At 40.9% G+C, this 25,388-nt stretch overlaps 1 protein-coding gene across 2 annotated transcripts; it reads right to left on the minus strand.

The window, feature by feature from the left end:
* Positions 1-3,045: 3,045 nt before the first annotated feature.
* On the minus strand, positions 3,046-25,356 carry cpt1ab (carnitine palmitoyltransferase 1Ab (liver)). 2 transcript variants are annotated; one of them, XM_084365029.1, is made up of 20 exons: positions 25,279-25,356; positions 21,022-21,204; positions 17,118-17,282; positions 16,548-16,690; positions 15,448-15,619; positions 14,726-14,827; positions 14,307-14,444; positions 14,114-14,191; positions 12,739-12,846; positions 10,841-10,925; positions 8,811-9,006; positions 7,994-8,182; positions 7,782-7,887; positions 7,542-7,658; positions 6,832-6,996; positions 6,296-6,427; positions 6,042-6,194; positions 5,516-5,629; positions 5,208-5,300; positions 3,046-5,110 (listed from the first exon to the last, which is right to left on the minus strand). In XM_084365029.1, the coding sequence occupies exons 3-20, from the start codon at positions 17,256-17,258 to the stop codon at positions 5,027-5,029; spliced, it is 2,316 nt and encodes a 771-aa protein (XP_084221155.1). In that variant the 5' UTR covers positions 17,259-17,282; positions 21,022-21,204; positions 25,279-25,356; the 3' UTR covers positions 3,046-5,026. The 2 variants fall into 2 exon arrangements, with proteins under 2 accessions (XP_084221155.1, XP_084221154.1); XM_084365028.1 differs by lacking the exon at positions 10,841-10,925 and adding an exon at positions 11,415-11,502.
* Positions 25,357-25,388: the final 32 nt, after the last annotated feature.

Below are 25,388 nucleotides of genomic sequence, written 5' to 3' on the forward strand. Positions count from 1 at the left end.
CTCATGTCAGTAAAGTCTACATCTATATATCCGCGAGCATGCTGACGACTAACATCTCCACTAATTCCATTTAAACCTAATAAAACTTATTTATAGCTCCGGTGAGCATGCGGTGGGAGAGATTTCCCAGGGGAATCACATTCTGCTCAACCTCAGCTGAGCTTCTCCTCCTTACCTCCTTCTCCCCGCTGCCCCTTGGCTGAGCTCCACCGTGGGGCCCCCCGGACCCTGCTCCTTTAGCGCAAGTTAAGACAGGTGCAGCTGGCCGCAGACATGCACGGACCCTCCAGCGCCAACGAAACGCCGAGCTCGCCCCTCTCCTTTACGTCCACGCCTCAATCACTTAGATTCATAAGTCACATTTGAAAAACTGGCGCAGTTCTCAGCCAGATAAAATTCACAAGACATTCTAGCGAGGCTCCATGGTTTGTGAGGTGATGAAGTTACAGTGACGGAGGCTGGAGAGGACAGCAGAGGTTAGAGAGCTAAACCACAAAACCTTAAGTGACCTTCATCATTTCTGTGGTTGTTTTTTTCAGTGGATGGACGTTGACAATACTGTGTTATTTCCAGAATTCAACATAAACATAATTTCCCCCCAAATCTCTTCTTTGAGATTGATCCTTTATTCTGAAAAGCGAAGCTCCCTCTGTGAGGTCCACTTTGATGGGAAATCACGGCACAATAACTCGACTCCTTCCAGAAAAGCTGCGGTCGAAGACATCCACCCTTAAACTAACATTTAGCAGCAGGACACTGCGGTCCAATTATTTTTTCCCCCATTCACTAAATCAAAAATGTAACATTCAACCCAATTAGTCCGGGGGCATAACTGAGTCTTATGTAAGTCGCCCAGCAGTGCAGGAAAAACAAACTGTCCTGCCAAAACCCCCGAATCAAGAAATGACACGAATGATCTGCATACGGTAGCTGCAATGACGACAATGTTACTCTCCACTGTTAACAGCTACCGGCGATTACCACCGGGACAAAATGGGAACATCCCACCGCTCCCGCGTGAATGATTAGCTTATAAAACAGGATAGGCAACGCTGGCTTCCCCCCCTCTTGTCTTTGAGGGTTTCTGTGGAGCAAGTGGCACATGAATTAAACTGGTGACAAGCAGAGGCCGCAGATCTCTCCCAAAGTCTACTTTTAGAAAGTGCAAGTCAAGGTTTTAGGTTTCAGCGTCTAGCTCTTGAGTGAATGGGTTTTCCAGCTTGCCAATTAGGTGTACAATTTAAAGGCTTGTTGTCCAGAAGCCAGCCGGCTGAAGTCTTTTGGTTAATGCTGTATGAATTTCTCATAGTTTGCGTGCTTGTTTTCTTTTTTAATATTTGAATAGAGAAGATACTGACGTTATCCTTGGCAATCAAAACTGAACTGTCTGAACGCACAAGAGCCAGGAAACGCTTCGTGATTCTTGATAAAAGACATTAAAATAAAGATAAACAAAGGTTCTGGCTTTTGAAAGTGATTCTTTTCCCCGATGGAGCCACATTGCAGGTTCCCAGAGACGATGAGGGAGAAAGCAGACCTCAGGAATGCAGTCTTGAAATGTTAGCCTGCTATCGGAAGCCCGGGGAAGGGTGAAATCGGGGCGGGTGTATCATTGTGGAGGTGTGTGTGTGTGTGTGAGAGAGAGAAGAAGGCTGTGCACAAGTGGTGGGCAACAGCAGCAAGAGGGAAGCTGTCACATGTAATCACTTCCTGCCCATGCCCTCTTTGGGAATCTGTCACCTCACGATGCCTTTAAGCGTCTTCCATTTAATTCAAGTTAATAGGTGAATATACCCAGAGCAGCCCCAGCAGAGGGACTTATTAATACCCTCAAAGATGGAACTGGCTCCCAGGGGTGGCATCCACTTGAGCCCGACCACCTGGCCAGATGGCAGGCAGCAGCTTCCCTTTGATTAAGTAAACACTGAGCTAAGGAAGGAAAGATCTCATTTTCACACCAGACCAGTTTCAGGAGGTTTACAGATTGTCAGAGCTAAGAAAAACCTATGCATGTGAGAGTCGAGCACCCAAAGTAAACACGCATCAAACCGAACCATGGTGTACGTGACATGACCTTTGTGTTCGACAGAGGCCATCGCCACTTTCTCGCTGAACTAATGCAGAACATTGGTCATAATAAATCCTAGCTAACCACCTGCTGAAAGCTTAATAACAACATCAAGTAACATTTACTAACAAAATTAATGTCATGGCTCTGGAGAGACAACAATGTTCAGGCCACCACTGAAATATCTCAGCTGAAAAACCTAAACCAAAAATTCCCAGACTCTCGAAGCATCTATCATCGCATCTAAATTGTTTGATCCTGATTATTTCATGCTCACTACGCATTTGAAGACATGATTGTTTTGTTTCAAATATAGAAAGATTTGTTGGCGAGTGGTTCTGGGAAAGTGGGACCTGCAGGCCAAAGTTGGCCCAACATACGGTTGGATTTGACCGGCCATGGCCAAAAATAGTAAAAATACAATATAAATCTCTACTCATGTGCTCTTGTGTGAGGTAAAATGGTCAACAGGATGGATTGCCATGACATTTGGTACGCACACTCAGCCTCAGGATGAATTGTACTAAGTTTTTGTTACCTTAACATCTCCTCTAGCGCCCTCATCAGGTCAAAATTCCAGTCTGTCAACAAATTTGGTTCATGATAAGGTGCTTGAATTTTGTGCACAGTGCTTGTTGGGATGTTTACAGGCTTAACTAATATGGTGAAGATGACAAACATTACATGAGCTAGACATTGTGACTGAGTGCGAGCATGTTGACATCATCTTTTTATGTTCTCATTATTCTTATTGAGTTATTGTTTTCAAATGCCCATCACGATTCCCGACAGCTGGAAATCTTCGACAGCTTGTCTTTGTCCAATCAACAAACTAAACCCAAATATATTCTGGAAAACAGCAAATCTTCACATTTAAGAAGCTAAAAGCAGAAAAATACTGGCTTTTTTTAAATGAAACTACTGAAATTGATTTAAAAGAGTAGATTGGAGGTAAAAGATGACATACTCATTTGTGATACAGCTGTCTGACATTCACTTTATTGTTAAAACTTGTTTTGGTATATCAGCTGCTTGTCTTTTTTTTACACATCTTTAAATTAAAGGCAAAGATATACAGCTTCATCCTCAAACACCATGCAGCAGTGTAAACATGAGGTCTACTGAGATAAAAAGGTCATACAACTACAACTTACTGGCAAAGTCTGTGACAACAGAGCTGTCATGTCCAAAGAAAATTAAAATAAAATGAAATAAAATAGAAGGAAGCATTTTGTCAGTTTCACTTCTTGAATCAGCAAAGCTTAACTAGTGTGCATCGTTCGTTGCATTCAGCTGGTAAAAATGCATGTTTGTTTTGTGAAGAGGTGAAAACATGGAAAAAATAAATAATATGAACTGACAACATATACATAATAACAGAAATGCCTTCCTACACATGACGGCCCCTCTATATCCGCGCTTCCTAAACATTACTCCAAGCAAAACTGTTTCCTACTGTACCGGAGAGACATTAACAACCTGTTAAGCGATTCTGCATCTCATCTCGACAACTGCAACATGCTGAAACTAACAACGTGACAAGTTTGCTCATAAACGTTTTTACAATATATCTTGATGTGACAAAAAAAGGCTACCAAGGCAGTCAGGAATTGGTTAGCTAGAACTAAACATGGCCAGTAATGGAGTGCACAACAGAGTGAAATTACAGTTTACCCACTCTTAAAAAAAAACAAAAAAAAACTCGTCAGTCAAACACAAGTGAGGTTCACCCCAGACACACACCGTGTCCTGCCGATCGCTTACTTACACAGCAAACTTCATGTTATCCTACCTCACCAGCTCGCAGGGGTCACATGGCATTGTACTGCATCTCAGTTTCTTCTACTGTTGCACATGTACACGCCAACGTAAGCACACTCATCTTCCAACGCTGCAGCCAGCACTCTCCGATACCAAGTTAGTAAAACCTGAGTATGAAAACGATAAAAACACGCACACAAACACGATCTGCCTTCGTCGCTGCATCATGAAATCACGGCAGATAAAATGAAACAAATACACCGGCTGTGCACTTGAGTCCGAAAGGCAATGAAGATCCATTGATTAGACGGTGGCAGCAGCAGCGCCCTGTCTTCTTTGTTGGTATCCAGAAACACACTGACAAGAGGCCCACTTTCCAAAGATGAATATTTATAATTCTTGTAATAACATATCAACTGTTTTACTCATTCAGGCCTCCATGGTGTGATTCAGTGGTAGTTTAAATACTGAGCCATACGAGGCTCCAGTCCTTCAGCTGAAATTAATGGACATCAAGCAGCATGCAATTCGTTAATGATATTTAACATCGAGTTTGCTGCTTTGGCCACTTAAACATGACTCAGGCTCTGCAATTAAGAAGACCAGAAGAAACCTAAAAACAGTGAGAATTCAAAAGGTTTTTTCAACAGTGGAACAAAAACTAGTAAAATATTGCACCATCTCTCAACTTAAAACATGACACAAATATTGGATGATGCTACTGAACAATCCTTCAGCTGAAATGTCTCTCTGGCTGTGGTTAACCGTACTTGATCTCACGACTACAGCGGCTCTAATTTCTCCTCCCTTTCTGCCCTTTTTTTTTTACATTAGTGGGTCACTAAGGCACCGGTGCGTACAGTCCTGTGAATAAAAACTTTGATCTGTGCACTACCTGTAGCCAAAACCACCTGAATCTCACCTTGCCTATATATACAGTACACATAAGCGCCTCGCACACATATTGACAGCAACTGTAAGTGCTGGATTACCATGACCTGGATGACTGAGAACCTTCGTCAACATATTGACAGCAATGTTTTTCCAAATACCTCTCAATCATCCTTATTTCCGGAACATCAATTAACTTAAAAAATAACCCCAAACCCAACATTTGATTCTGTACAAGCTTCAGGAAGAATATATGTTTTGCAAACACACAACTTCTCGTGTTTATTCCACCCATGGAGAGGACGATCACTTGGTTTTCTTGTCAAGCTGGAAGAGATCCAGTATGTCCAGCATGGCCTGTCTGATGTTGGTGCCAAAACGGTGGGAGTCCTGGAATAAAGCAAAATGTGGTCAAAAGTCTCCTCATTAGTGAACGGACCTAAACAATCTAGATTGTCTGTAAAAACGTAAAAACTAGTCCGCTTACGGTTTCTGGGCTTGAGTGTTTGCTGGAGATGTGGAAGTTGATGAGGTTCTCACCAACAATGATGTAGGAGACACCATAACCATCATCAGCCACCTTGAGAAAGAAGAGGAAAGACAAATAGATGTATTGTCAAACTATATTTTCAAAAATTGACAAACAGGTGGACATTATATGAATATTTATGATTGATGGACTCGTCTATAAAGGACACAAATTGCATGACTCTATGTTGCCAATTGCAAGAACACTGCACAACCTGTCTTCTCTTTATCGTTAAATATTATTGTCGAAACTGATGGATAACTTACCGGACCAAATCCACCTCCAGAGGACACGTACTCAGGGTGTTTGACCAGGTCAAACAGCTCAAGCTGCTGCAGAGGAGTCTGACTTGTGGACAGCCTCCACGGCTCAGACAAGACCTAAACATAAAGGTAGCAAACAGCCATTCAGTTCACTGAAATGTCTTTATTAGGTACTCTGTGAAAAGTGACACGCGTCTTGCATTGTGTAATATAACATGTGTTTCCCGTGCCAATAAAGTCCCTTCGAATTCAACCGATAAGTAAAAGCCTACTCTGAAATGATTAATGTGCCTATAAACAGTATGAGATAGTTTTCTGAACAAAAAAATGCAATAAATAAATAAATCAGATTTAGTCTAGAGGCATGAATCTGGTCATACTAGTCCATATTAAATCTGAGAAACTCATCTTTATTTGTTTTTAAAAGGCCAATCTAGCCCAGAAGTGAGGAGAAGCATTAGGACAACAACATCAGGGGGAATAAACTTTCAGAACAGAAATCCCAACAACTTGTAACAACACGTCATACCTCCTTGAGGAAGGCTGAGTCCTCTCCCAGGTATTTGGACACCACATAGAGACAGAAGAGATGCCGATCGATGCCCTGTCCTGTCATTGCCAAGCGGTACATATTTTGATGCTTCTCTGCTGCCAGCTTGAGCAACTTGAGACGCTCTTCTGTCTGAGTGGACAACAGAGAGGAACAACTTAAACATGACAAAGTGTCATTAAGAGTGGTACTGTAATCAGAGGTGTGGTGCGTTGCTGTCGTTAAGCCCTTACTGTCTCATCTCTGATCATGGAGCGAACAAAGGCACAGGTCTCCATGGTGCAGGAGCGCACGGTTTCTGTTCGGCCCTCACGGAACAAACGTGTCATGGAGGCTTCGTATGTCAGGCAGAACTTCCCTTTGTCCTGATGAGAGACGGGATGGATCAGCGTCAAAAAGAGCAACCACAGGATTTCTGTTACAGTTGTTAATGAGTCAACAGCAGGTTTTTGACATGTTGAGAATGAAAATCAGAAATCTAAGCTTTGTATTTTCAGGTAAACTGCAACATGAACATACAATTACAGCCTTTAACTAAAGCTGAACAATGTTTTGATGAAATCATTCATCAACAGTCTTCAATGTATGATGGCTGGCGAGCCGTGACTGCCCTCTGCTGGACTTTAAGAGGGGTGTGACTGGACTGTAACCATTATTATAATTAGAAGTAAAACATGCAAAGGACATTAAAGGGCAAATAAATAAATGCTTCAAATACTTGTTGAGTCATACAATTGTGTTGAGAAACCAGTGAGATGTTGTTACTTACCCTGTAGTGGGCCAGCTGTAGGGCGATCTGGATGAAGGCATCAGGACTAGTGCGGCACTTCTTGATCAGACCCTTGCCAAAGTCATTGAAGGGGAAAATGTGGGAGTCCACATCATCAGCCAGCACCTCAGCGACTTTCAGGGAGCTATGGATGACCTCCTGGCACTAAAAGAAGTGACAGAGTCATATGTTAGACTGAGCATATTTGTAGTATTCTTATTAAGGAGAGCTCTTATTGATAAAATGTTTATTCGTGGCAGTTATCGTACCGTTACATTTAAATATCCAACAGCCCTTTCTCTACATCTTTGATTTTAGGAAATAAAATGATAACACTGGTGCACGTAGTTCAAGCTACCAGCAGAGGGAGGCCAATTCCTGAATATCAAATCTCAGGCACCAGCCCTCAGTGTGTAAGACTTTGCAGTGGTCTAATGCTGCCAGTATGATCCTTGTGAAGTGCTGGCCAGGTGGTTAAACAGCTCTGCAAACCCCCCCACACCACACCTGTCCTGCGTCAGAATTTGGGGGCATGCAGTCGATTTCTACAACTTCTTTTCAAAACTGAAAATGTCACTATTGATCTATACAAATGAGTGCAACACTATGACTGTCTTCCAGTCATCACCATATTTAAACAATTACTGCACCTCCCCTCTTTATGATGGTTGTACAACGTGTTGTTTCTGAAGCACAACCCGGCCCCTTACCTCAGCAGGGATGTCCCACTGCAGCCTCTGAGGTCCTGGCAGGTTGGGGTGGGGCTCCCCATGGCAGTGACCTTCCTCACTATATCCCAGCCTAACAGGGTCCATGGACAGTACATGCTGTAACAGAATCGAGTATTAACATGACATTTCTTCAGTGCTATTGTCTCAGTTAAGACTGCTGGGCTAGTTAAATGTATTCCTTTATAAAAAAAACACCCTTTATCCAAAAACTAGACGTACCTCCCACAGATGGCCAATGATTGGAGCATCTGCCCAGGAATGCTCTGCGTTCAGTCCCATTGTACCATTTTTGAAAACTATGAGGTTAAAGGATTTGTCAAACCACCTGAATGAAAACAAAGAATAAACACCTTCAGTCAACTATAAATTAAATTGCGCCGCCTCTTATCATCAGAAATATAAAATATATATATATACGTTATCTGTCCCACCTGTCGTAGCACTTTCCATGAAGCAGCGACTTTGCATAACTGTCCAGGGACTTGACTGGGTTGTTTTCATCGTACCGCTGCTCGGTGTCGTCAAGCGTCACACAGAAGGCTGCCTTCTCAATAGCGTCCAGAGCTTGCTTGTTCTTACCACGGCTGAAGTAGGTTTCACGTGCTTTGGCCCAGGGGGTCCTGCAGAGAGTCAAAGGCAAATGTGAGACAACGCCTGGAAGGAGTCACTTCTACTAAATACATACAAGTTTCTACTCACTGTGAGAAAAGCATCACATGTAGGAAGGAGACGCATGCATTTTTGTGGTCACTGTCAGAGCCTTTCTACTTTCAAAACACTCTCACAGACAATTATAGCGCCTGACCAAAACATCTTTTTACTGCAAGTGAAACATTTTTGAAAAGGGATTGTGCAGAGAAGCTTTTTTACATTTGATAAAAGCAAAGTTATAAACAGGAGGAGGAAAAAATACATTTGTATATTCAGTGACACAGATAAATAACATTATCTTGGCCTTTGTTATGTTCCAGTTTTGGGTTATCCCAGACATCAGCATGTTTGAAGATGTCGCAGTCTAGATATGCCACAGATGTGTAAGAGGTAATTTAAAAACAGTTTTTTCATCCGCTGATGTCCTGTTAAGTACATACTTTATCTTCATTTTAAAAACTGAACATCAAATGATTCAATATCTGAATTTTTTAAATAAATTCTGAAATTAGGATATCTGCGATTTATTGGTATGTATTCAGTGTAACAGTGGCCTCATCGATACACAGCTGCACCTTGCTCTGTAATGCCACCCACCTTTCCCCCGCAGTGAGTGCGGCTAGTTTCTCCTCTCCTGGCAAGGGCTCCGACTTGTCTGCCAGGATCCTCTCCATCTGCTGCTCTATCTCCCGTGGCAACAGCAGCCGCCCGTCATAAAACATCCACACCTTGAAAAAGCGTCCCTTATGGAACACAGCTATGTGTTTGCTCTCGTTCATGTGCTGGAGGGTGTCTGGGAGGGAAGGACCAACGGTAAAGAGAGAGAGAAAAACAGAAAACAAAGAAGAAAAAGAAAAAGAAATGGAGAAGCGTTTGGGGAGATTAGTTGTATGAGCTTCGGTTTATAAATGTTAATGATTAAAAGCTTTATATAAAAAAGTGAAAAAGAAGGCAGCAGGTCGAATGAAGTGTGGATATGACAGCATTTCAATCCTGGGAAGTGATTAGTAACCAGTTCTTGGTCCCAGTGTTAAAATGATGTGATATCCACAACATCCAGGGCAGTTTCTTTTACTTTTTTGTGAACATCCTTCTTCTTACTGAGTTATATTCATTTGAAGGGCAAAAAAACAACTGAATTCAAAGTGAAACTATTTGATGGGAGGGACTATCCAGTTCAAAAACTAAAGCAGCTTGAAATGGGAGTGCAGGAAGTGAGATGAAAAGGGAAAGTAATTTTGGAACGGGGCAGTGGTTTTGGAGTACAATGAGTTGAGGCGATGTTTGTTTGAACATCACTGTGCAACAACCAAGAAAAAATCCAAATCATAAACATTATCCGCCTCTTTGATACAAAGTTATGACATTGTGTTGGTGATGCTGAGTGTTCAAACAAGCATTGCCCTTGTTACAGGCAAGACAAAGGAGAGGATGCTAGGAACAACCCCGGGAACAACAACAACCTCACATCCAGGTAATACTTAGCCTCCTGTGTTTCCTCTTACACCTCCAGCCACTGATAGCCCATTGTTTAAGTTTCTATTCAACATTATTAACACTACTTACTTTAAACAAACTTTTATTAAAACTGACAGTGACGCTCCAGTTAGCGGCCAAGTGAAAAAACGTAACCGAGAACGTATGCAAATTGTGGAGACAACGCGATCTGGGAACTCATTATTCCTTACTCGTAAAACAGAGACGGTGAATGACTGTTATTGCCATGTTACGCCATTGTTTAGGCCACATTACACACCAACACTGCCGTCTTAAACGTCACACCTCCTTTGCTTGCATAATGCAAACAATTGTGGCATAATGCTGCCATTGTTTTGTACAGTGCTAAATGATTTTATTCGTCTAGGTATTTCGGAGTAAAAAGGGCTGAGTAATAAAATTAAATTATTCATAATTAACTTTTGTCCCGACAGCCAGACAGTTTAAAGCAGTCTATCAGGGCCCCAAATGTCTGATGACTAATGAAAGTACATTTTGTCATACATTTGGATGAGATCACAGCAGGGTCTCTGCCCTGAGGCTTCAAGCTTTGGGCTTTTATACTGAACTGGTCCTCGTCTCGTTATATCGTGCATTAGTCGTCCTTTCCACACTAATCGAGCATGTAAGATATCATGTCAGTTCTTTTATGAATGAACAACAGCACTTAATCCTGAAGTGAAACCTCTCAGAGGTCATTTTCCTATTTTTAGATGCATGCCCAAGAGCACCACTCAGGAGATGAGGTGATAATAGCTTTTAAAACCTTTTAAACTTTATGGAACACATTCAGAACTGTATGTGACAAAATAAACATCAATGAACTTTATAAGTATGTATATATTAAAGTTTGTACATATATATCTCTATGTATCCAGGCACGTCACTGTTTGATATTTTCATGTCTTATCTTAACGCTGTCACTATCACTATCGCTGTTTTGCCTTCTCAAACTCAAACATTAGATTTGAGTCACATGCAATTAGTCCTTGAATGTGCACAGACCAGCACACATGCATTATTAATCCATGGAGGTCAGATAATTTTTAATTCAAACAAATGGACAAAATGCCCCAAGGAAAAGTACAGTAGGAGTAGTGTGGAGGAGGCGGCACTGCTATAGACTCTACCTGTGTCTACACCTGGGACACGACTGGTGTTGAACATACGCTCGTATTGGGCTGAGCACATGGGAATAGTGTGTAGGAGCATGAGCTGAAACGCAAAAGGGGAGAGTCAAACACAGAGAGATGACAAACTAATTCACTAAAATCCCCAGAGAGCAGCGGCAGACGAACACCTACAGGGACAGGAGCATGGATGAAGTACAGAGGGAGTGATGTGGATTGGTATGGTAAGCAGTTTTAAGGAGCAGAAGGGACCTCAGGAGGCTGCCAGGGAGGGAGAAATGAGCAGGATCCAGAAACCAGTGGTCTGCTATCTCAATGCCACCAGCAAAGCCCTGATATTCTCAGTAGGACTTGTTCTCAAATGTAGATACTTAGATTCAAATGTTTATTTTCCAAATAAATGCCTAAATAATAAAGTTAACAAATGCCAATTCGAGGTAGGATGGATTCAGGGCTGTGCTGTTGAGAATGAGTCTAGAAGTCAGGGGTTTCCGATTGCCGTTGCCATGGCAATAGCTAGGGTCATAGGGTACGGGGATCAGAGGGCACGGTGGAGATGTGCCCCCCCTCTTACCTGTCTCCAAACCAGGGGTGCGGGTGGTGTTAAACATCCGCTCCCACTGAGCCGAACACAGAGGAACCTTGTTTGCCAGCAAGTATATCTAACGCAGCGTCCGACACAGCGAAGGGACAAAACAGTAGAACAGAGACAACTGAATGTGAGTGTGTAACAGAGCAGGCACATGCATTGGTGTGTGTAAAAATGTATACAATCAGTCTTTGGGAGAGATAAATGTGTGTTTATGCAACATGTCGTGGAATGTGTGTCAGGATTGTGCAAATGTAAAAAGAATTTGGACCTAAAGGTAGAGTCAGCGATTCTTATCCAGTTTACTGTTTTTCAAAGTCAGCGACTATCTTCACGTGGTCCACTAGCTGTCCTTTCTGTTTGTGCGCTGAAAAAAGAGTCTAGTGTTCGTCAACAGCCCTGGCTCTGTAAATGGGAAACAAATAAAGTGACTTGTCGACCTATGTCTCTTCCTTTGCTTCTCCCGGCTGCTCTTCCTCTTCCACAAGAAATGGGGCTACACCAGGATAGTATGAAATGTAAATAATATCTGAGATATTACCTTAACAACCTAGTTTGAAAATATTTTACTTTCTTCTTTCCCTGGGAATTACACATCTTTGCTTGTGTAACGTTACTTATTGACGCCAACTTACCCTCGAGCAGCAGACACACTGGAATCTGCCATATTTCTCTTTTGGTCAGCTAGCCCAACTTTTAAGGTTGTTTCCTTGACAATGTGCATCCATGAATTTAGGGGGTAGAGCACAGAAGGGAGGGGTGTATTTGTTCGGCGGGAATCGCTAACTCCACCTTTAAGCGTCATGCAGGTTGGTAAAGGAAAAGGACGGACAAGGGAGCAGGAATAGATGACACTTGCATGTGTCAGTAAAATCACCAGCATTCATTAAGCCTTATCCACTAAGCCTTCAGTAAATGCTTGTGATCTCGCTTTGCCAGTAATCAAAGCTGCACTTCCAATATAAAAAGCAAAAAAGCGCAGTGCATAGCTCATTCCAAGGTCAGTGTTAGACATAGTGAGCTGAGGACATTATCAGGTTTCATCACTGTAAGGTTGTGGATAATACAAACAAGAAAGGGTTGTGAAAGATAAGAAGCTTTCATTGTAAACTCTAAACACAAACTCATTAAAATAACAGTTATGAATCAACAAATCATAAAGGAGAAAGTTAAACATTTACAAAGGATTGATGTGATCAAATATGTACTAATTTAGTTTATATGACAGCTTGCACAATGGCTGTGGAGTAACCAAAGTCCAAATCCTTTCAGAAGTGAAAACAAAGAGACAGAGGAGCTTTATACTCACAGGTTTGATCTGTGCTCTGTCCAGTTTTCTCCTGTAGAGCATGATAGCATGGATGGCATTACCTGCCCGAGCAGCCTGGATGGAGGTGGGGAACACATACAGGAAATCCTGGAAAGAAGAAAAATAAATAAATAAAAGTAATGAATCAATCATCAGTAACATTTCATCCAACATGTCACACAGGCCTGGAAAACACAAGGTCATAAGACGTGACGTGCGAATGGAAACAGATGATCACCCTGAACACAATGTCACTGTGTGATCCATCCATAAATTCTTTGTTGCCGTTTTAATCCAGGACTGCATGTACACACACAGTACATGGCAGTACAGTACAGTGCATGTCCAAGTATGCCAAATGTTCTTCCACTGACCCCATACCAGATCTGTCTCCACTGACAGCAGTGTTTTTAGTGATAAGACAGACACAGACATGCCTGTCCTGTAGCAGTGACAGTCCAGTCTACTGTCTCACTCATTTAGACAAAGATTTGGGAACTGTGTGTTTGTGTGGAGCAATTAAACTGCTTATATTACAGCATTATAATATAGCCAAGACACTAAAAGATCTCAAGACTGGAAGACTTTACAGGGTTTTACCAGTCTTATTCTTAAACATCACATTCAAGGACTTTTCAAAAACATTCCAGGCCTAATTCACTTAAATAAGAGGACCCAGCACAGCATAATTTGAAGAACAGAACAATGTTAATTATTGTTACAACACTGAGAATTTTTATGATGAAAACTAGCCGACTCTACAGAAGCTCACAGACCATAATCAAAAAGAGATAGAGGCTTAATGGTGTGAACACTTCGTGCTCAATCGTGCTGCTGCGTTACAGTGATACAGGAGACACACATGCAGATAACAGAACATGAATGATTTACTAATTTTAGGTTAAAAAACGAACTTCCTCATGAAGACAGTTGAGAAGACAATTTTAGGAAGTTCGCCTGGAGGAGGAAATTACAGCTGCCCGTCCGCAATAAAATTCAAACTCTATTTAGACTGAGAGGTTTTTGTTACAGATACAATTTAGTCTTAGACTTTGTACTTGGCTGCTCAAGAACTCATGTTACTGTGTGTCACTTAAAATATTGTATATCAAACACACCGCAGTTTATGTGCCACACAGGTTACTCTGCAGCTCTGGTGACACATTCTTTTAAGATTACATATTAACAGTTAAAAATTAAGAAGGTAATCAGCTTTGTCTATAACTATTCACCTTTCAGTTTGAGGTCACACTTACACAGCATACCTTGAGAAAATCAATCACGACCTAAATGGAGAAGCTTATTGCTTAATCTTTAAATAAAGGCTGAGTCACTGTCTGCAAACAGATCAGGCAGCCTGGTAGAGACATCTTACCATGGCATAATAGTTGCTGTTGACCATGATGGGCCCCCGGCCTCTGAGGTAAATATACTCCTCCCACCAGTCACTGACCTGTGCAGTATGAAGAGAAGGAGAGGTTAAAGGAACAGAGGGTGACACTTTTAGTCCAAAACTTTGACAAAAGAGCAGACAGGAGGGAAAAGGAGAGGAATTCTTTCTAACTCACATAGTTGGAGGCCCACCAGGACTTGAGTTTGAGGTACCACTGCAGTCTGGGTCCCAGGTTCTTCTCAAAGTCTTTAGCCAAGCCCTTCATCCGTTCGTACCGCTCATCATCCATCAGTGGGTGCACTGACTCCAGGTACTGTCAACACAGAGAAATGCATAGTCACAAAGAGTGACGCAAAGGGTCATCGGTTTTACACAAGGGGGGATTAGATAGGCAAGACAAACTAGTTATCTATTCTTTCTCCCCTGAAAGATAATGACAGGCAGACAGGAAGCCTGCTTTTGTGGCTTTGTATTGGGAAACACGGTCAAGGGACAGAAGACGACCTGAGACAAACCAAAACCTGCTTATTCAACTGGCTAGATTTTAACTAGTTTTTTGAGTCTCACTGAAATGAAATGAGAGGTTTAAATTACCCTTCTGCAGGTGTCCTTGACACTGGGGAGAGGCAGCCGAGGCAGAGAGTTCTGGAAACTGTAGAGCATCGGCTTCCTGCCAGAGAACACCTTCACTAATACCTGGAGTTGCAGAGAGGACAAGGGAGAGGAAGGGCGGCAAAAATGATAAAGGTCACATTTTGCATTTCACCTGGAGACCTGCGGTTTATGAGACAAAGTGGATAAAGCTAACCACTGTTGTAAACTCACAGGACAGGCATACATGTCATACAAGAACTGTGTTTGTAAGTAGAACAAATAAATTGCAATATAGTCACTTGACTTTGGTCTTAAAGCCTTGATAATATTAAGCCATAATATTAATACCCCTTTTTTACTTTATTTTTGGTATTTTCTAAGGCCTACAACAATGCACAGTAAGCTTCAATTAATTTACATCAGATTCAATTAGCAAGTGAAACAAGTGCATCAGTACATAATGGATATATCCAAACTTAAGTGCAGCGTAACACTGTACAGTATAAAAAGTTAAACGTGTTTAAATTAGAATATCAAATATATTAAATGTTTGTTTCAACTCTCGTCTCTCATACATCTGGCTCCCATAAGTTCTGACCTTGTCCTCCGTGTGCGATGGAAAAAAACAGTCTTTACTTGTGTGGAAAAGAATCGCACAAGAACATTCCCGTATGACTCGGCTCTAAAGTGAATTAAACAGAAGAGCACGTTCATTGTCTCACCATCCACACACGAGTAGACCAGGACACAGAGCCATGGCGTGCACGCATCCAGCCATGCCACGACAACAGGCCCTTTAGGACATTCCTCATAATCATGATTATGGTGACCCACAGGCCCGTGCCCACCAGAACTCCTCCGACTATCTTCTGGCTGTCTGTAGACATGTATTGACTGTGGAAAGAGACAAAGAGAGAAAGAAAGACACAGACAATTAATTTCATGTAACAGCTGCCAGACTTCCAAAGTCAACAGAGTCACATTTAATTATGACACACACACACACAAATCCTGAGCCTTTATGACCGATTGTAGCCAGTGCATTTTCTTATAAACTTAATAAGTGACATGGCTTTTCTTCAAATTTGTCAAATAGGTGCTCTATCCTTACACAAAACTCCCGCTGTGAGAAAAGGGACATTTGTGGAGGTAATAACTTATAACTAACAACTAACAACACTGTCATAAATCTTGTCCTTGACTAAAGGGAAAGTCCCCAGTACTGTTGATAACAGAGGCATAAAACCTTTACGTGTATGGCGGAAAGCGTTTGTATTATATCAGTGAACATGATCAACATTGTTATCAAAATATTGAGATGAGGTGTGGTGGACAGCAGAACTTAAATCAAACTTTGTAACTACACCTGGAGCTGTCACTTAAGGAGGCAAAGAGAAACAGGTTTTCTTGTAAATACTTCAGGCATGTACATGACTGCATAAAGGTCGTAAAAGCGGGAAGACCCCAAGTCAGATGCATTCCACCTCCACCACTACACATTCGTCAAGATGGGGCATTCTCACATGTTGGATTTTTTTTTAATCTAAGTTAATAACTTCTTCCATGCCTTTTTCCATTTTCCAGCCAAAGTCCTACTACAGAAACGGGCCAATCAGCATCATGTGTGTTCAGTGCCTTCCTCTGTACCACAGTGCCAGAGTGTAAACAAATCAATATGGTGGTCATAACACAACGTGAATACAGCTCTTCTGCGTTCCATATTGTTTCAGAAGGACAATAATGGAGGGTTTTCGAATGTCTTTGTGCGCTTATAGAAAACAAACAAACATGCTTACACTGTGCCATACTCCTGTGGCCTTACCTGATGGGTATGTGTTGGCCCAGTTTGGCAACCAACCCATGAGAGGGATCCAACTGATAATATTTATTGTAGGACATGTAGGAGACCACCACTACCATGAACCCACCAGGGCTGCCAGGGTACACACCGGTCATTACCCCATTCTGTGGAAAGGTAAACCAAATGCAGGGTTAGAAAGTTTATCCGAGTCACAAAGAGCAAAGAATCTGAAAAGATATAGTTTATAAAATCGCAACACAACGATTTGGATCCTGCTGACATCTGCGAGATATTATTAATTATAGACATCCAGAGAAAATTAGGAATGAGTGAAAATGCCAGCAGGTCTCTGGGTTTGAGTGACTCTGTGAACTTTTTGTAAACAGACAACTAGGCCAAAGGCTAGGAACACAAAGAACAGACAGGAAGGTTACTGTAACTGTTGACTCATTGTGTGAGAGAGAGTGACCTTCCAGTGTGATATAGTACACAACACAGTTACAGTAACTCTGTCAGAGCTCAGCAAATTTCCCCTCATACTATGTAGAAGCCCTTTGGACTTTGCCCTCCCATGTGTCCATCGCTTCTCACCTTGAAGCGAATGAACCTTTTCTTCCAGGAGTGGAGGCCAGAGAGGTAGATCTGGCGTAGGGCCTCGTGGCACAGCTGGAGGTCAATGCCATCGGGAGTGACGGTGAACTGGAAGGCCACCGCCTGGTGAGCTTCTGCCATGGTGGCTACTACTGTATAGGGTCACTGACGACAAGAAAAGATGATCAAGTTAGTGCGAGAGAGTTTGTATTAAACATCACATAACATGACTTCAAGAATGATCAGATTACAACAACAATAAATAATCACTACATTCTGATATTTGGATGAGGCTATAACAGATTGTTGTCAGGCATATATCAGAACAACCTTTCTTATTCCTTGAAGACACTGCAGGCTTACCTTAATTACAAGGTTAAATCAGTTTAAGCTCTTTCTAGGGAGACAGCCACTGAGTAAGCACTGAGTTAGATGCATGACTCCATTCTTACTGAGAAGTATGTTCAGATGCAAAACTGTGATAGAGCTAAAACATGGAAACATATGCGCTAGATGAGCTGCTGCTTTGAATTACTCTACAGTACACCCCTCACCGTGCTGCCATAACTGTAGTTTTGTGTGCCCTTTCTTAGTTATTACAGCCCAACTCCATGTTTTAGATGGTCTCTCATCATCTTGCAACTCAACTTGACTTTCATGTTATCTCATATCTAAGGACGGTGGTTATTTTTAGAGAAGACTAGCCAAACACACAACTGTGGCCAAATCACTTGACTCCGTCTCAGAGAGCTACTAGTGTCTGCCGTTTATGCCCTTTCCAACAAAAATGTCATGTGAGCTGGCACCAAAATCTAAGGTTATTTATAAAAACTTAGCTTCAGATATCAGAGTACAAAGTGTGCATCCCAAACTGACATTTTGTTGTTGTCCTGCATAAGAAATGCTTAGCAACAATTATTATTAACTATTGTTATTTAATGATTAATGGTATGTCGTTCAAAAATCACTTAGTTACTAGCTAAACTGGTTGTTGCAAGCTAACACTAAAGCAGATGCACTGGGATGTTGAACCACTGAACTGGTAGGACAAGTGTGGCATCTTCTACTACAAGGGAAGTGCTGCGAGGACAACTATTTCATTCTCCATTTGTTTTACATTTGTAAAAACTAAGTGAGCTACTACATGTCCACATTATGAAATGCAATTTTAGAAATTACATTATTTTTAATCGGAGGTTGTAAGTGGGTAAAGAGGAGAAGAGAGTGTGGAGATAAAGGAAAGCTTGGTGGAAACTGATATCTTCCCCCACGTTGGGTAGTGGAAGAGTTCTTGTTACAATATCTTGTCATAAAGAGAGCTCTGGGAAATCATGTTTGATCAAAGGGGAGTCTGGTCTAAAGCTCATATTTTGGCAAGTGGGTATTACTAATGCTTACCTTACCTGGTATCTTAGAGACTGCAGATTTCTTGTTTACCTCATCCTCTGTAATTGGGCAAATAACAAGTCTACTAATCTTGAGCTTTATCCATGGTCTTAGAGGGTTCATTTTAAATTACATTAGTTAAGCCTCTATTTCACCATCACCAGACCAGCAGTATGTGAACTGCAGACCACCACCTGGATGATGAAACTCTAGCTGTGGCATTATGAGGGAGCTGCTGTCGCCACACAAACATACACATAAGGTACCTATCTGAAATATGATTGCACTGATTGTATAGCTGGTGTTATGTTAAAGAGGTCACATTATGCGAATTTTCAGGTTCCTTCTTTTGTTTGGGGGTCCTAGTAGAATAGGTTTACATACTTTCATTTTCAAAAAACACATTATTTTTCTCATACGGTGCATTGCTTCAGCATCCCTTTTCACACTGTGTCTTGAACGCTCCGTTTTAGCAACGCAGTGAGAAGTCTCACCTCTGTTCAATCTTTGATGAGAGCTGCACATGCGCATTACTTAACCGGCAGGACGTAGCCAATCAAAGACAGAGTAAGGTGGGTCACGCTGAGCAAGGAAGTGTGATCTAAAATAACTGCTACAGCAGTAGCAATTGAGCAGTTGTTCGTCTGCTGACTGACTGGAGTGTATATATTTCATGATATAAATAAATATATATATATATTTATTTAATGCCTGTTACATAGTGACTCACATAAGTTAGGGAAGTAAAGGCTCGACTCCAAACCAGGTGTTTCAGGCAGTGCAGGAGCAGTCTTTTCTATGGGAGAGAGTAACTCCCTTTGGCATGGACTGTGGGCTTTTTCACTTTGCATTCACAAAAATGCTACATAACACAATAAAGGAATGGAAAACCCCAAAAAGGCATAATATAACTATTTGAAGCTCGGCATACCCGTGGTAATACTTTGCTGTATTCGGATTACACTGGCTTTCTTTTCTCTACGACTACAGGAAGGCTGTGCTTAGTTTCTGAAAAGCATCGCCTTTCTCTTTGCAGAGTCCATTTTTCATTTCATTCAACAGGAACACTCTGGAAGCAGGACACGTCGTTTCTACGTTTCCAGAACCTCGGAAGGAGCATCCACAGAGCAGCGTTTCAGCAGCCAGTCCCCTCCCCCCAGCTACTTTCCCACATCACATGATCCACCCTGTGCTGCAGAAACTAGGGGAAAGGTCGCAGCGCTACGCCGCTTAGATACCGGTCAAAACAGGCAACATAGTCCTTACCGACCCTCGTATGTCGGCATGCTTATTCAGTCGTGGGTGCAATGAAGCCCTCCGAAAACATAACGTTTGTTTTGGATGTCGTATAATCGGCCATTGTCCGTTTTTTCTATATTTTAAAGCATATGCAAACCACTGTCTTACCATTCATCAATCATGCCAACCACCCCCAGCTCTCATGAACTTAGCGTTGCGTTTCTGTATATTAGCAAACTGACCGCAAACGCCACATCATCCATCTCATAAAGCCTTTTTTCAGTCATCATTAGCCTATTAAACACCACAACATCAGAGGCAGTCACTCTGCACAAATGTAGGTTACATATTTTTTTTTTTGGTATTATATCAAGTATCCCGCCCACGTGGTCTGTGTGAAATGGGGTCACTAGTGCGCAACCCCCCCACTGGTGTGAATCAACTATGTTATTTATTTATGAGAAATAATCAGCACTTTCAGCCACGTCTCGATGAACAGGTGTACGTTTGTGATGCCTCTACAAGAGAGGACACCATGACAAACCAGCTTTTACTGACCTTCACTGGCAGGTGACATTTACATGCACACATCTACCTTTCTAAAATGTCTCTTTTGCTGCTGTCACACTTCACAGGTACACACGTACTACCTTGAACTATTACTGAATAATATAACTGTGAACGTTTTGTATCAGAGCTGCCAGGTTGGTTGTCCATGGATGACCTTTACCTGGACTTTTGCCTACATTCATGTTATCAACAACCAGTCAGGAGTGCCAACTAGGCTCATTGAACACAAGATCACAACACAGGTTAAATGTTTTAAGCAGGTAGTCAGTGGAGGCCTCTTTAACATGTATTTTTACCACCAAACCAAAAGTACCCTTGTCTGTGAGTCACCAGACCTCCCCTCGAGATTAAGTTTCGACTTTCACGAGTCATAATTTACCTGCAAACTTAATTTCTGACAGCTACAAGGCCACACAATCCTCCCGATAATGTCAACGCAAAGGTAAGAAAACCTACTGTACGCTACGTCATGTAAACACCGCACAGCTCTGCGCTGTACGCCGACAAGGAAATGCAACAAACTGACACTAACTGCGCACAGATCGCGACAGTTTTCATCTGGTTTCTGTCCAGATTGTTGTTGTGGGTTTTTTTTTTCTTTTCTCAAAACCCCTGCAGGTTTATCAGCACAGCTACTTACAAACCCCGCAGACAGAAGAGTCAACACTAAACTGAAACACACTCTGAAAGAAGGAGCTTTATTACTCACCAACCCTTCGGATCAGACTGAGACAGCAGAGCTTTCCGATCTGACGAGGATGTGACACGGCTCGGCTGTCGGCGGGGACTGCTATACACACTGCATGAATGGGAGCGCAGACGTGTAGACAAAGCCTGCCCCTTTTGGTGGCATACTGAACACGTCCTGGAAATAACAGCGCCCTCCAGAGGTCTGTTGAGCCATAGAAAGGGTTGTTTGAGGACAGCAGGTGAAGTGGTCATGCTGAAAATGGCTTCACAAGACAGCCTGTACCCAGAACTCAATGTACCCAGTTGTATCTGTACAATCTAATGTAGTCCAATAGGAGTGGGCAATATGGAGAAAATCCTCCTCCATCATGGTATAAAGTATTTTTTTAATCACAATATGGCATATACCATAAAAGTAGACACAGTCCAGGCACATACTAGGTTACAGGGGTTTAAGGAAACACTGATCTGGATCGTTATATATGGATTCAATGATCAACGATCCAACAGCATCAATGCAAAGCGAAAAACATCGCTGCCATCGTTAAGCTACGCCTTTATTTTGAAATTCCCATGGCATGTGCCGCTCCTTTCCAAACAGTGCTTTCTTTTTATTAAAAATAATAAATGGTTTTCCATTTAAAAGTTTGGAACCATTGATAAAATAATATTTCCACTGAATAGTTCAGTAACAAAATTGTGAGTTGATATAAATGTAACTGATTGTGTTAAATGGGCAGATGATATCATCTCATATTGAATTGATTTGTGACATTTCCTACAATGGTATAATACAATAAGAGCTATTATAGGATGTCTGCTATCGTGATATAAACTACATGGCAAAATCTCTGATGGTTGTCCTATCGACCGACCCTCCAGTCTAATAAGATAATAATAATAAGATGGCTTTGCAGAAAATCAAATCATCCCGTTGGCAGTTGCTTCAATACAGGAAGTGGACATTATGAAAGCCCTGCAACACTTAACTGACATACATTTTGCATCCTCGACAACATATATGATACACTGCAATGCTCAGTAACAACACTATGACACAGTGTAAACAAAAACAACATATATTTAACAAAGGCAGTGTTTTTGCTAATCTGAACATATTGCTTTATATTGTGTACAGGTGTTCATATTTAATATTTCCACCCCCTTTGTCTGATTAATATTGACACCATCTCACCAATAAAGTATGCCACCTCAAAGTCAGGCAATGTTGGGTTAGGGTTATATAAGCACCACTGGAATATTATAGGTAAATCATTTGATTACCTAAAAAACAGTATAAACATGCAGGAGAACAACTTGTTTGCAATCATCATAATGTACTGTAAATGTCAGAACTTACATGTCAGCTACAAGTAAAACAGGTATTTTTACTTGTGGCTGATTAGACCTTTATTATCTCACAGCAGCACAGGTTTTGCTAATGAGCGGCATCCCAGTCAAAAATTCCAGCGAACCAGTATGTTCAGTACCAGGGCTCTTGAACTGACATACCTATGCCGCCATCTTTAATTTTAATAATTACTTCCCCTTCGTGTGCCAAGGGCACACATTAGGGTGTGGTTGGAGAGGGCAAAACAGTCATTTCAAAACCAGGGGAAAAAGCTACACAGGACTAAATGAACTTCAGACACAGGGTGGCACTGTTGCTCACTCTAGCAGCTCATTGGACAATCCTCATGCAAAGGCAATGGATCAAATTACAGATTTTAATTTTGTATTAAACTTCACTGTATTCTGTGGTTTGTTATTTATAGCAATTGGCTGTTGTAGTTGTTCCTCTTTTGTGTTACACCCAAAACAACTGCAAGACATGAATCCTATGGGATTTAGAGTGGAGACTGGTGACCACTACACATTTAGCAGAAGACATCCACTGCTGACCTGACCTGTATTTAAGGTGACACATAACAGCAGTGTGGGGGTGTTGTCAGAAAGAGACATTTCCATGATGAAAAGTGCACTACTGTAAAAACCAAGTGGTAAGGAGGAGTGTGATAATACTTTTCTGCAGTTAAGATACATTTTCAACTGCTAACTGGCAGCAAAAGTTGTTAATACTCCCTGTTTCATTTTAAGGATGTTAAAGTAATTTGTACTTAAATGCACTTTTTCCATGTGTATCTGCCCCTGAAGATGCCCCTTTTTTATTTTTCAACCCCTGAACCTAAAAGTGTGAGACCTTGCCATGATAATCACAACATAATCATCAAAAGATATTGCCTTTTTTTTAAATTCAACACATTCTTCCTCCTTTTTACAACCTGGTGCCTATATTACCCCCAATGCAACTCAGCCACTGAGTGATGTCACTGGAGGCAGTTTAGCAGATTGCATGCAGCTTCCTCTTGAGCCACAAAAGGCTCTATTGGCTGCTATTTTTTGAAATGTTAGAAAAGAAGTAATGAGCATTTTGTGTTACAGATATATATGTTGTACTTGTTTATCCCCCAGGTGTGGGAGCAACTGAGACAAAGAGAGACAAGTTCAATAACAAGACGTTAGACACAATATTAGATAATGTGTTAAATAGTCTAGTTATAATTTATTTATTAATTTATAACCTAACATGTCCTGCAAAATATAATTTAATTTATCAGCCATTATCTTATGTATTATAGCTTATATATTGATTTCTTTTGTCTTCTATAAACGTATACTACTCCCATAATTAATTATATATGTTATAATAATTGAAGCAAGTATGTATTATCCAGCATCCACTTACCCCTCACCATTTATATATCTATCTATATATATATATATATATATATATATATATATATATTTATATATATATACGCACACACACACACATACACATATATATACACACCCATGAATGAATAAATAAATAAATGAACAACCAATACAATAACCATCATAATCCCCTAGTGAATTTTAAAGCCCTTCTCCATCCCTGTACCATAAAAAATCATGTTTTTGTACAATTGTTTTTAAAATATTGCACCTTCAATGTGTAAAATTGGTGGAGTTAATCCAGGGTATATGCAGGAATCCTGAAGTTAAATTTAATACCTTTTCTAAGACCCTTTCCATACATTACAAGACCTCATCGCCACTTCAAGTTCTAACCAGTTACACACTAACTTAAATTTACTATATACTGATAAACAGTCTTAGTTTGTGGTAACTCCTTATCAATACAACATAATTCAAATGGGCAGGGCGGGACCAAAGCGTGACTAACCCAGTACAAGGTTTATTTGAATGAAACCATTAGAAACCAGTATTTGACCAATAAACAAAACAGTTGACAAAACTAAAACTTTAATATATTAAACTTTGGTGAGCTTCAGGAGGGTCATGTCATGTAGGAACTCTCTCACAAATACACAGTGGTGGGTAAAGTATCAAAATATTTTAATCAAGTCAAAGCAGCAATACAACAATGTAAAAGTACTCCACAACAGGTAAAAGTCCTGCATTCAAAATCCTACTTAAGTAAAAGTAAAGTATTATCAGCTGATAGTATTCAAAAGTAAAAAGTGTTCTGCTGAAAGTTGGCCCTGTGACTGATATATTATTAGATTATTTATCATTAGATTATTAATATTGCATCAATACTGTTGTAGCTGTAATTACTTTATAAACTGTTCGGTAGTTTCAGCGAAAAGTTCTGCGACACAAATTTGTATTTATTTTTATTTATTCTATTTAGAGTTTTACCTGTAAGAGCCTCATATATATATTAAAACCATATTAAACCATATGATGAGTTAAGAGGGGAAATGTCTGGTAACAACTCATGGTCCTGCAATGATTCAATTGAGGTAAACTTTAACTATTTGGATGAATATAAATATTGTAAACAAGTTATGAAATGTAATACCTTGGACTATGTCATTTAAGACTTTTAAATACTTGTTTAGACCCCCAGACACCCTGCACCTGAATGTCTTGTGTTTATCCAGCAGAGGGTGCAAGATAACAATTTTTGTGAACGCCTATTCACCTGGTTATTTTGTTTGCAACTATTAATTGTAACCTTAAAACCTGTTTTGGTGTTTACTAAATACCTAAATAACATGAATGTAGCTACAACAAGCTAGCCTCGGCGTTATTACATTAGCCGTTGTTGCTAACCATTCAACGGCTGGTTAGTTAATAGGAGGGATTTGCTATCTGCTAGCAAAACAGCAGTTTAAAACATATACTTAAGGAGGGAAAACTGAACTTCTTCATTGTTTTAATTTAATTATCGTTAAAAAAAAAACACGTTAAATAACACGCTTACCGTCTTTTTAAGCCCGCTCCTGCACTTCAAACAGCCGCTGTTCAAACTTTGGGCTCGGTGAGCGCGTGAGAGGCGCGCCCCACCTCCCCGCCTCTTGCTCGTGCGCGTGC

This window comes from Pagrus pagrus, assembly GCF_965226575.1.
Source record: "Pagrus pagrus genome assembly, chromosome: 10".
Lineage (NCBI taxonomy): Eukaryota > Metazoa > Chordata > Actinopteri > Spariformes > Sparidae > Pagrus > Pagrus pagrus.

Coding starts and splice junctions, on each gene's coding strand:
- cpt1ab (XM_084365028.1), bottom strand. CDS start 17,258: ATGGCAGAAGCTCACCAGGCGGTGGCCTTCCAGTTCACCGTCACTCCC. Junction 14,192..14,306: donor CCTGGTGGGCCTCCAACTAT/GTGAGTTAGAAA, acceptor CATACTGCACAG/GTCAGTGACTGGTGGGAGGA. Junction 12,847..14,113: donor ACAGCAACTATTATGCCATG/GTAAGATGTCTC, acceptor TCTTCTTTCCAG/GATTTCCTGTATGTGTTCCC.